The 12,291-nt window shown below is 39.8% G+C and overlaps 2 protein-coding genes and 1 long non-coding RNA gene across 10 annotated transcripts in view; 1 reads left to right on the top strand and 2 right to left on the bottom strand.

Annotated features, from left to right (window-relative positions):
- CARNMT1 (carnosine N-methyltransferase 1) overlaps nucleotides 1–713 on the bottom strand; it is a 21,179-nt gene extending 20,466 nt beyond the window's left edge. Inside the window, exon 1 of the mRNA XM_053932093.1 lies at nucleotides 319–713. Within this exon, the coding sequence (XP_053788068.1) occupies nucleotides 319–650 (332 nt within the window). The 5' untranslated portion in view covers nucleotides 651–713. The remainder of the gene's footprint in view (nucleotides 1–318) is intronic.
- The window catches only part of NMRK1 (nicotinamide riboside kinase 1), a 14,484-nt gene extending 2,193 nt beyond the window's left edge, over nucleotides 1–12,291 (bottom strand). Inside the window, exons 1-10 of one of the 6 annotated variants that reach the window (XM_053932100.1) lie at nucleotides 12,131–12,213; nucleotides 10,163–10,222; nucleotides 9,650–9,740; nucleotides 8,987–9,035; nucleotides 7,456–7,618; nucleotides 7,306–7,377; nucleotides 6,206–6,315; nucleotides 5,153–5,242; nucleotides 4,121–4,185; nucleotides 3,366–3,457 (exon numbers count right to left, since the gene is read on the bottom strand). In XM_053932100.1, coding sequence (XP_053788075.1) covers nucleotides 4,166–4,185; nucleotides 5,153–5,242; nucleotides 6,206–6,315; nucleotides 7,306–7,377; nucleotides 7,456–7,618; nucleotides 8,987–9,035; nucleotides 9,650–9,740; nucleotides 10,163–10,191 — 624 coding nt within the window. In that variant the 5' untranslated portion in view covers nucleotides 10,192–10,222; nucleotides 12,131–12,213 and the 3' untranslated portion in view covers nucleotides 3,366–3,457; nucleotides 4,121–4,165. Of the gene's footprint in view, nucleotides 1–3,204; nucleotides 3,458–3,516; nucleotides 4,186–5,152; nucleotides 5,243–6,205; nucleotides 6,316–7,305; nucleotides 7,378–7,455; nucleotides 7,619–8,986; nucleotides 9,036–9,649; nucleotides 9,741–10,162; nucleotides 10,223–12,130 lie in introns of those variants that run through there. The other 5 variants (XM_053932101.1, XM_053932099.1, XM_053932097.1 and 2 more) reach the window with 5 other exon arrangements.
- LOC128782027 (uncharacterized) lies at nucleotides 775–3,735 on the top strand. Of its 3 annotated transcripts, none has more exons than XR_008428621.1 (2): nucleotides 775–1,223; nucleotides 3,010–3,735. It is a non-coding gene; the product is annotated as an uncharacterized LOC128782027 (long non-coding RNA). The 3 variants fall into 3 exon arrangements; XR_008428622.1 differs by having other exon boundaries at nucleotides 808–1,223; nucleotides 2,912–3,735; XR_008428620.1 differs by having other exon boundaries at nucleotides 808–1,223; nucleotides 1,321–3,735.

Here is a 12,291-nt window from a genome sequence, read left to right as displayed (position 1 = left end):
CAGCGTCTCAGAGCATTTTATCTCCTAAGAGACCTCAAGGGACTCTTTTCAGGTTTGATGTTTTCGAATTAACAGATATCAAGGCGACTTTGCGCGTAAACCGAAAGGAAAGCCGTGCAGAAGCCCTCTGCCGACTGGGGCTGCGCACCGCGCCGCCAGCACGGTGCTGAGCACGGAGCGCAGAGCGGGAGGCAGCTGCACGGCGCGCACCAAGAGCGAGCGCCCTGCTCCCGGGGCCGCCGCGAACCCTGCGGCGGCCGCTCGGCAAGAGGAGGGACCCCGGCAGGGCCCGACGCCCGGAGGGCGGGCCTCAATTACCCGTAGTATCGGAAAGCGTTGATGATCCTCCGAAAATGCTCCCGCTCCAGACGTTCCTCCTCCTCCACCGCCCTGGCCGACGCCGTCGTCGGCGCCCTCGGCTCCAGAGGCTGCCGCCTCCGCCCCTCGTCGCTCAGCGGTGCCGCCCGCTCCGCCTCAGCCTCCGCGCCCATGCTGCTCCCGCTCTCTCCCGGCCACGGCAGCTGCTCCCGCTCCTCCTCGCGGCCTCGCCGCAGCCCCTTGCGCATCACCTTGGCGGGCGGCTCCCTCTCGCCCTGGGGACGCGGCCTCGGCAGCGGCGCTTTCTGGGACACGGCGCACGTGGCCGACATCCCCCGCGCCCTCCTGCGCCCGCGGGCACGGCCGGCGCGCACGCGCACCGCCGCCCTTCCGCCGCGCGCCGTCAACCCCACAAAGGGTATCGCGAGAGGAGGGCGGGGCTAGCTACGCGCATGCGCATCCCATCCGGTAGGTGGGGGCGCGGCGCTCCCGAACCGGTGTGACCGGGAGCGGGGGCGGCTCCCTGGCAGAGCGCTGCGCGCTCCCCAGCCGGTTGGCATCGCAGGGGACGCTGGCTGTGGCGCGGTGTCCGGCCCCGGTGTGTGAAGCGGCGCTGACGCACCTCAGGCGTACCGGGGAGGATGCCCAGCTGCCGGGCTTCTCGGGGGTGCCCAGGCACAGGAAGTACCGGCTCAGCACTCAAACCTCGCCTCTCCGCCCGGCTGCCGGCTCCCGGCTCAGGTACACACCCATCCCGGCTGGCAGGCAGCCGGGGCAACGAGGTCACTGTGCTGACAAGAGGCACTACTTCACACTCTGCACCAGACTGAAGACGGATGATGTTTCCTGGGGAAGACGGGCAAGGACCAACTGTGGGGAGGGAAAAGCAAAGTGTCTAACCATACGTGAGTAACTAAATACTAGATTTCCCCCCCCAACAACATACATTGGCTTGGATGATGGGCACATCCTCCTCCACCTAACAGAACTTGCTTTGACCAGGTGCAGACACCATGTCATGCAGCAAGTCACACCACACACCTTTGCACCATGCTTTGAGAAGAGGTGGCTGATACAAGACTGACTCATTTGTAAGGGCCCATCCCCTCAGTCTTAAAACCTAAAGAGCCCTACCATACCTCCTGTCTGTCAAAAGATAGGGCAGTCATTTAGTAATCCAAGTAAAGCAGCAGGAATAGGAAAGGGTTTTGGCACACTGACTTCCTCTCTGTGGAAATAGGAGCATCAGCTTCCTGAAATAAACACTTTCACTTTACTCTTTCACTGCTCCTGCTCTCTTGTAGCTACAGTAACTGACCAGGCAGTGAATGGACACTGGACACTGTGTTCAGTGGCAGTGCCAGAGAGAAACGAAAGACATACCCAGTTTGATGGACAGAAGAGTCATTGTTCCCAAGTGGGTATGTAAATTAGGAAACACCTTGTGTGTGACAAAACCAACATCTGAATCAATGAGTCTAAACAGAAATTCAGCTTTTAGACTTTGAAGGTTAGAGTAGGAATCATAAGCTCTGAGAGATGAAAAGTTTGTTTCTACATTAGTGTTTATGACTCGTCATATTGTTATTTTAACATCAGAAAATCACCTTCTAAATATCAAACGAATAATATACTTGTATTTCTATCCTTATAAAAAGCCATTAGCCTTTTATTGAACAACACCACCACCTCTATCGCTCCACATTTCTGAATACATGCGCGACACAGAGCAAAGCTTTCTCTCACTTGTGACAGCCTGAAATTGCTGCCAGCAGATGACACCACTTCCAGAAAGTTATCTATTTCTTCACTAAAGAACCACAGGCTTCTGTCATGCAGCTCTCCCCAACCACTTCACAGCTATCATAGCCCTGGCAATGCAAAAGCATTCACCAAGAGCAAACTAGATAAAAAAATATTTTTTCTGTCAAGGGCTGTAACACCTTCAAACCAAAAGCGTTCTGCCAACATGCCAAGTAACAGGCCAACTCTGTAAGTTTTTATAAATGGCACATAAAATACTTTATCTACCAAACAGACTCAGAAGTGGAGTTGCTGCAGCAACTGGCAAGAGCACACAATTTAAGGACAGCAAGTGAGCCTGATCAGTTTCTACATCCATGCTATAGCACTGCTTGCTTCTTTTACTACTTCTTATGGGTGAACTGTCAATGAATTTTCTGGATCCCTTTTGAACTTGCTGGTACTGTCTGCCACCTTTGGCATTACATCTTAGAAGGTCAGAGTCTGCTGCATAAATTATCACCTCTATCAGTGTGAAATATCACCTTAATATAAATTGGTCAATCTGTTTCAAATGAGGAAGTGGTGACTAGTATTTGACTAGTATTTGTAAGATTTGGTGAATACTAGTTCTACATCCATTTGACTCATAGCTTTCAAGATATTGAAATTTAGTTGCTCTTCTTTTAACTCCACTATGGACTCCCTCCAAATGTAGAAACCAGAACTGCCCAGCTCTGAAAACATGGGTCCACTGGTCTTACACAGGAGCCAAGTAAGACCACCTGTTTTGTTTGCATCACAAATGCATAGATCTGTATTGGAGCTCATCTATAATTTTTCCCTATAGGAGCATCTGACAAAACTGAGCTTCTTGCCTCAGCACCAGTGTTGCACTACTTGAGAATAAAGTCAGGTGATACCATTGTTCATTCCTTCCCTCTTCAGAGCAGGTGGAAGTGGAAGACTGTCCCTGTGGGAGGGACCTCACTCTCAAGCAGCAGAGGACTGTGAAGAGGAAGGAGCAACACAATCTCCATCCACCTGTGCTGCTGGGAGACAGGAGGTAGAGAATTTGTGCAGGAAGTCAAGCACAGGAAGAATGGAGGTGTGGGGGGAAGGTGTTTTATGATTTGTTCTTAATTCTCATTATTTCTGATTTTATTGGCAGTAGATTCAAATAATTTCCCAAAACCACGTCTGTTTTGACTGCATGTGAGTAACTGCTGAGTGATCTTCCTGTCCTTATCTTGATGCACGAGTCAAGATGCAAATCCATTACATTTTTTCCCCTCTCCTGTTGAGGAGGGGCAAGTAATAGAGCAGTTTTGGTGGCTAGCGAAGGACAGCCCACCACAGCCATTCCATGCATTAGTTAATCTCTTGCAATTGTACCCTTTTCAAAGGGAAATAAAAACAAAAATACAGTATAAAGTCAGACAGTCCATCACAGCATATGAGCAAATGCAAGACGAAGAATTTTTAGTGCAAAATAATAGTACAAAATTATATTTGGAAGCACTTTGTTTTAAACACAGCTAAACACAGCTGTCATCTGTGATAACATCTTTTTCTTATACATAGATTTAGGACTTTTACAATAAAGTACTACATTTCAATCACTGACCAGTTCAGCTGTCACATATCAAATAATAAAATCCATCCTTTCCTTTCCATGTCTGTAGTTTTTTTTTTTATTCTGGCTCATAAAAATGTACCCTATTGTCTAGAAAATATAAGAGTTAAGACATTATTTATTCAGGAACAAAATATGATCCAATTTCCTAGTTTGCGTAAATCTATATACACAAATTCTTTAACAAAGCTTTAACATTTGTCTGGCATTCCTGCTTTCTGAACATTTCACTCACAATATTTCAGTTTCATTTCACTTTCAATGTGAGTTATGAATGTTAATAACAATTATTTCTTCCTTCTTCCTCCCTGAAGCATGGATTTATTATCTAGTTGTCTGTGCCATCCCAGTCAATCTCTGCAAAATATATGTACTATATCTTGTCAATGATGCATCTCCATTCTCTACATCTTATTTCCCCACCTTTTTCCAACAATCTGAGTTCTCTTCAGGTTTGTTTTCATTTTCTTAACATCTATTCCCAACTGCTGTAAACAGTACACAACACAAAAATTACAGTGCAAACACCAGAGAGGTATTTAACAAGTCTAAATAAGTTAGCTGTGCTGTATTCAGTTACTGAATAAGCAGCATATCAACTTACATAAATTTACATAACTTACACAACTAGTTTCTCTGAGCATGTTTGTCAGTGATAATAAGCTCCTAAGAATATTCAAGGCAATCACTGTCATTCCTGTATGATCATTTCAAATTGCAATCATCCATGTTCAGATATGCTTATTAATCCAACAGAAGCGCATCTTTATGGTTTCATTTTGTACACAAAAATCTTCATGTTCTTTAAAATGTACACGTTCAATCAGCCAAAGCAGGATTGATTAAGGGAAATTTAAAGAATGCACTGTTCATACTCCTAAACGGAGTCTCTGTTTTCATATCCAAGAGAGAGTTAACAATTACTTACAAAAGCTCTTGTGTTATATGAAATAGCATTATGATCATACACAGAACATTTGCTCTGTTGGTTGGCTTGCCATGTATGACAGTCTTGGTGTTTTTAAGTCATATCAAATGGAACCCAGGCTTTCTATATTGTCATGCTGTGACCTGCTGATCTAAAATAAATACGAAGTACATATCTATCCTGTAGTCTTTGCAAGTGACATCACTGTATATTAGTGATAATATAATTCCCCTAACACATTTGTTTTCATTGATATTTTATCCCATATTCATTCTCTTCCACGTTTTTTATTATTGTTTTATCATTAAGTTATAGTGGATTCAACTATGTGGATCTTAGAACATCTCATTTCAAGGAACTCACAGTTTTAATTGAAATAGACTCAGAGTAATGAGCAAACATGGGATTGTAGAACTTAAAGAAATATAGATCTCTATCATTCTTGTAGTACTTTCGAATAAAAGTATTAAGCTTCTTTTTAACACGGAATAGGATATATAGATTCAATTTCCAGTAACGTTACTTACTTTCTTCCCTCAGCTTGTTTAATTCCTGTATTATATCACTATACACATAGGATAAAAGCTCTTCTTGGGATTTTGTTCCATCCAAATAATCTGAGGAAGAAAAAAGATGTGTTCGTGAGTTCTATGCCAGCTATCTGTAATGGCAATTGGCAAAGATTTCAGTATTCCTATAGATGCCAGCAGAAGAGAAGGAAAAAAAAAAAAACCAAAAACAAGAACAGCACCTCCCATTTTCCTCTTCCCCAAACATGTTTTACATGTTAAAAAAAAAAAAAAAACAACATAATGGAAAATAATTCTAGTTAATAATTCATTTACAATTTTTTGTGGTACAAAAGTCTCCATAAGCATAATGGTAATTATGTGAGGACAGTGAAGCAATGGAATAATTTGGCAAAAAGGTTTCTGTGCAGTAGATAATTGCAGGTTCCTCAGTTTCAGCCTTTGAGCAAGTTATGGAGGAGCACTGCAGTTCTTATTCTTACTGCAAAGCAAGAAGCAGTGTGCTAATAATGAAGAGGCCACCCAACTTCCCTCCCCTTCCCTCTGGCCTCACTCCAGAAGCAGGTAGTCCAAGAGCTGTGTTAGTGTGAGCATCACACAAACTTGTGGCACTGCCCCAACAGCTGCCCCAGCTTTGACATGCAAAACTGGTGACTGTAGTGTGGACAGTCAGCACCTAGAAAGTATCTTCAGCTTATTACAAGACTTCACCAGGATTTCAGTTTTGTTCTGAAGAACTCTGCCAGTACATCAGCTACTGTCTCAGAAGCTTCCTATTTAGACATAAGTGTGTTATCCTGTTAAGAGGACTTAATTAGTGATCAGAACATTTTCTATTAAAACTTCCTAATTTTCATTATTAAATAACAAAACCAAAATCTCTATAGGCTTGAAATATAAACTAATAGAAACATCAAAACCTACTAAGTGCCACACAAACATTTGAAGAAAATTTTGTCCCTTTAAAAAAAAAAAATCCCACAATTCAACAAAAACTGCACAAGTGCCACACTTAAGCATTTTATAAGTTTAAAATTAAGGATACCATACCGACTTGCATACTTGCATTCTCTTCCAATTCATTTTTATATTTCAAATACATAGGCCACACGTGTCCATCGAAGTACCCTGGTGTATCTGCTGGCTGATAGACTCTGGTGCTACAGAAAAATACATATGCGTTCCCATATAAGTTTTATATTTTCCCCTAGTGTCAGCTGGTTAAATACAGCTTTTATCAAAAATAAAATAAGAAAGGCTGGCTATAGTTTTGTTGGAGCCAAGAAGGCTCCTTTGTTTTAATTCAATCTGTGACATGAACTTCTGCTGTCTTTTGCTATCTTACCTATTTCTGCCAATCAAACCACATTTAAGATAAGGTAAAAGTTTGGGGGTTTTAATTTTGTAAAAGGTATTACAGATAAACTGTATTGACACTACTTCCAAAATAAGCTACTTTTTGTCTATTTAATAGGTATACAGATTTCTCAAGCTTTAAATGACTAGTTGTTTAGTCTAGACTCTTCCATTCTGGACACTAAAGTCTTAAGTGAATCTAGTGAGAAACCAAGAAAATGAAATGGTATCACCCACAGCCAGTTGAACAAAAGATGTCTTCACTCAGCCAGCAGATTCTGACTTTGTGCAGAATCTGCACAAAGTGCAGATATTATTCCAAGCACACAGTATTGCTCCAAATTTAGACGCAAGTCAGACACTAGCTCAATAATCTAGTTTAGATCCACGGTAAAATTAATGGACAGTCTAAACAAAACCATACACTTAACCCACACGTGAACATCGTTACTCAAAGAATAATCATCAATTAACTGTATTTAAGCAAGAATAAGAGTGCTTGGTATTTTTTTAGCCATTTCTCATTTTCAACATAGTTTTACTCAAATATGCAATCAGTAATGAAATCATTTATCAGGACAATAAATTCTCTTTTTAGCATTTGTAAAGCACTTCATAATTTAATAACCATGTGCTCTAAAATAAAAACCAAACCAAACACACCTCAAACTAACAAGCAGAGGATAGATGATCTTAATAGTTTACATTTTACAAGCACTAAAGAAAAGCTAGTACAAAAGGATCAATTCAGGGGGTGCAGTGACTCTTTTTAAACAAGATGTCAATAATCTTACCTCCTTCTCCTTTTGCACTCTTCATAAGGAAGGGTCAAAAAATATCTTCTATTCCATAGTTCATTAAGTGGCCTAAGATAATAACATATTTAGTTCCCTCTTCCATTTTAGGGTAGCTTTTTATTTACCAGGTTACATATTACTGCTTACTCATAATTGTAAAGGAGAAAGCCTTCAACAATCAAAATATAAACATTTTTCAGATTGTCACATATATTCTCTGGCTCTTCTGTCACAACACCTGAGCTTGCTGGGCTTTTCATCCAATTGCGAATGCTTGTCACCATTTCATCCATATAGAGGGCATCAAGTACTAGATGAAAACAAAGTTAAACATCCCTTAAAAACAAAGAATAAAAAAGAAAAAAAAGAACCCTTAAGTATCCCTACATTAATCAGTAAGAATCAAATAATCTACATACAAATTTAAACAAAGGGGAACAGGATTACCCCAAAGATTATATCGGTAGTTCTGTGTTTGCTATTGATGATTTCCTGAAACCAAAGCTTGTACCAGGACTGGAGTATTTCTATTGGATGTAGTCTCTCTGAACTTATGGCATCTAATATTGTCTGAACTGAATTCACAGCTTTTGACTTCATGACAGAAGCTTCAAGGACTGCTCACCGCCTTCACAAAACTTGTAAAAATTTACTAACCCTGAGACCTCCACCATTTTGTCAGTTGTCAGAGGGAGAAGTAGACGCTCAACATTTTTTGCTTTGGGTTTTAATAAAGTTCATCAGGTGGGCATAGAGAGAGTTAAAGGACCATGGCGTACAAAGCAAAATAGCACAATGTAACACCTGTTTTTGTCTGTAGACACACAAGAATATATTGAGGAAGTATTAAAAGGTAGAAATGAGGTAACTTTTGGATACCATAACAGCAAATACATTTTTAAAGAGCTTTTAAGAGCAGCATTAATGCTGGATATTTGAATAAGAATGTGCATTTTATCCCTCTACTTTCACATTCCATTTACAAAGATTGCATAGCTGATAATGACCAGTTTTCAAGTACAACTGAAGGGTCTGACCAATACTCTCACGAATACATTTTGTGATCACAAAGTATCAACAGAAATTAGCTATTAACCAAGCAACTGTTTACGAGTAGATATGACCTGACACAAAACACTGGCCTAAAGTGGATCTGGATCTTGATGTCTCTAGGAATATATTGAGCCAGCATTAATCATGAACTTAAAAATATATGTTCTTTATGTGAGACCTAGCATTAAAACTTTGGTTAATCCGAAGTTTTGACTGACTTGGAAAACCTAATAGCGATGTCCCACGAGCGCACCAGAGAAAGCAGAAAAAAAATGGCCATTACCAAGTGATGAGATTAAGCTTATGCCAGTACTGCAAGCCAAGACTTCTAAGTGAACAGTACCATTTGCTACTAAACCAGACACAAGAGAAGAATTAGGGGAAAATATTCAAAAGAGAAAAGAAAAGGTCAAGCACTAGCTTGAGCTATTTACTTGTCAAGCAGGTTTTCTTAGGTATCTCAGTGAGCTGAATGAAATTAAGAAGAGGATTGCTCTGAAACAACCACTTGTTTACTGCCTTGCTTGAAAGGGAAGAGAGCGAGGGGATGGGGTAAAAGAAGTGTTGGAGCTCAGCACAACAATTTCAGTACAATGTTCAAAAGCAGTTCATCAAAGTTACTGACCATCATATAGCTTAAATCCACGTTCATCTGTTTCTACTTCAGACTCTGGCTGAAGGGGAAAAAAATTTAATTTTTTCAAGGTTACTTTTATGACCATGCTGAGAGATACATATCCTGGTTATAAACATAAGGATACACTTTTGTATCCAATTAGTTGAATTTATCTTCAACATTAAACTGATGTAAACAACTGTTAAAATAGACTACAAAAAATTTATTTAATCTAGAACAACAAACACTTCAAATCATATTACTTAAATTCATTAGAGCTTTACTTGAGAAAAATGTGTTTCAAAATACAAACTGTTTTTCTGTTTTGACTTGGGAGACAAAGAACTACTTATTGTTGTATGGGTGTGGGCTTAAGATAGTACAATTAAACTCATTAGCACAAAGGGCCTTGAAAAATGCATCCATGATACATCCATGCCTTATTTTAAAAGAGTGGCAAAGAAGACAGGAAATTTCTTTTGGCTGAGTATATTCAGTAGTTTGGTCATTTAAATTTCAGTTACCCCAGTGCTTGTTTTATGATTCTTGTGAAATTAACATTACTTTAAGCAGCACAAATTTTAAAAGTTCACCAATAGGAGAACTGCAAAAAGAATTGAAATCTACTCAAGCCTACTTTCACCTATCAGGTTTTTCCATTAAAACTGTTACCTTAAAGAAGTCATCTTGAGAGATTATATCACAGTTGGGAAGCATATTCTTAAGTTTTTCTGCTAGCGTTGTTTTCCCTCCATTTGTTACACTGTTAAAAAACATTGTAAAAAGTTCAAGGCAAAAACTAAACTTTTAAACATATGTACAAGCTCACACATACATTTCTATATACTTATATGCAAATAAACAATACAACTTCCCCCAAATTTTAGTTACATTAAATACTCTCTACCTCTAGAAATTTTCTGACATGTTCCAACAGTTTTCAATAATCAGTACAGTAAATCAAGCAGTGCCAAGAAAGATGCTACAGACACCCATACCTGAGGTCTCCAACTGACACAGAACAATTTCTTAAGAGTTACATGCTATAAAACTATACAATTATATGTTGCATTTGTAATCCAGTTAAAAAAAAATTAAGTATTCAGAAATAGAAATTACATCACATCATTCTGAGAAGAAGATTAGTCTTAAGCTATAGAGGAAATTTAATTTTGTATAACTTACCCCCCAAGGCCAATAACCAATACTTTCATAGTTTGTTTTTTCCTCAGTTCTTCCTTTTTACTGTCAAAAACAATAGCCAGTGAAAAATCTTAATTCAGGAACAAGAAGCCAACTATGGTATTAAGAAATACCAATTATACAGTTAATTTATTTTCTCTCTGTTGTCCATCATTTTTCTTTTTGCAAAGGTACAGTCAGAATCTCAGCTGCTTGTTCTAGCGCTAACAAAAAACCTGCAATATATATGCGTCATCTTAAATTCCAATTTATTTTTGACAGTATTTTAATAATTTGAAAGGAACTCTGGGAGACTCGATTCTAACAATATCATACAAGTTACTAAAGAAAAGCACAATCACTAGCTCAAGCATTAACAATATAAAAAAAGACTAGGTAAACAAAAGCTGTGATGGCAAAACAAACAAAATCATTAAGAAAGAAACAAATGTCATGCTAAAGAGAAAAGATATTTTAAACTTTCTTGAAGACTTGTAACAAAGAGTATGTTCAAAAACTTTTATAATCCTGGTCTCAGCAATGTAATATTCACTGTGTAATTCACTACTCCCTTTCTAAGGGTATTAACAGCACAGACCATACAAATCCTCCTCCTCTGCCCCACCACAGATTAATCTGGAAGCATTAAAATTACTACAAGGGTAGTTCAAGCCATCCTAGCTGACTTAGTATTGAGAAGGACTAGGTAGCACTTATTTTCCCCTGAAAAGATCAAAGAATAAACTCTAAAGGTTAATTTGTCCACCATATCCCTGCTGCTGACACCATATCCCACCAGATCTGCGGCTCTGACTGCCTGAAAACACCTTCAGCAGTCAGAGCTGCCAGGACACACAATCACTGCCTTGAACTACAGCTCTTTCCCTTGAACTGTCTTCTGGAATAGGTGTTTGCAGAATACATAATGAACTATTCTGGAAAAATACTGCAGCTGAAAAACAGTTCTGCAAAAGACAGGGGAAACAATGTTTGTTTTCAGTTTCACACATCAGTTTATAACTATTTACCCACATGCAAACACCTTTTCACCTGCTCTATCCTCCTAGGTCAGACTTATGACACCAAAGACCTGAAAGGACTGAGCAGGTAAAATTCTCCCAGCCTCCAACAAACAAGTATATGTATTGTACTAGAAAAAAGACTGTTACAGAGCATCAGTATGAAAACAAAACCACATTGTTTCTGTGAAAGTAAGCTCTAGACACATGTGGAGCCTGAAATAATATCATCATCTTCTATTTGGTGCAATGACTGGAAGTTCCACTGTTTCACATGTCTGTGATATGATCTTCACATGCTTTTTAATGTATGGTTATGTTAACAAAAAAGCCAACAAAAGACATATTGACTAGTCCAAGCCATCACGCGCATGATAGCCATAGCTTTGCAATGGTGCTGCTTATCTACAGTAGTTGGCATTTTTGAGTTTTTTAAGTTCGTACAAATTAATTTTCTAGGAATATTATAATTTTCAAATTCAGTGATGCATTGAATGCTTATAGTACTGGCTATCATTGCAAAGAGGGAAGACAGGTAATTTTTTCTTAAGAAGTGATGATACTCAGACTACTTTAAAAATAAGATTAAAAACCTCGTTTCTAGAAGTCATCAGTAAAGTTTGTGTTGCAGAGGATTACCCTTTGTCCCACAAAGGGTGTTATGCAACAAACCAGACAAACGCGTCCACCTTTGGACTTTCATTCATGTCATTGTCTACAAGCAAATTAATCCCAGTCTACGACAAAAAATACCGTCATAAAAAAACCACACCAACTCTTGTGCCCCCCTGAGTAATGTGTAAAACAAATTTCAAAAGCAAATTTGTCAGAAATGCTGCAACACAGAAATCCTACACTACTCTACCTTAGGTCAATTTGTCTCTTTAAATAGAGCACAAACCCATGACAGCGCTAGCACATCATTGCAGTCACCCCATTTTTAAGGGCATACCGCGGCAACGCTCCCACGTACGAGGCCACCCGAAGGCGCACCGGACCCGGACCGGGAACGTCTCTCACAGGTACGGGCCCACACAGCGGGGCTGGCGGAGGCTCCCGGCCGCGCCTCCACCAGTTGCAGTTCCAACACTTCAGCGCCTCCGGAGCTGGCAC

Source organism: Vidua chalybeata, chromosome Z (assembly GCF_026979565.1).
Source record: "Vidua chalybeata isolate OUT-0048 chromosome Z, bVidCha1 merged haplotype, whole genome shotgun sequence".
Lineage (NCBI taxonomy): Eukaryota > Metazoa > Chordata > Aves > Passeriformes > Viduidae > Vidua > Vidua chalybeata.
Note: the sequence above shows the minus strand (reverse complement) of the source record. Positions and strands in the feature narration are given on the sequence as shown.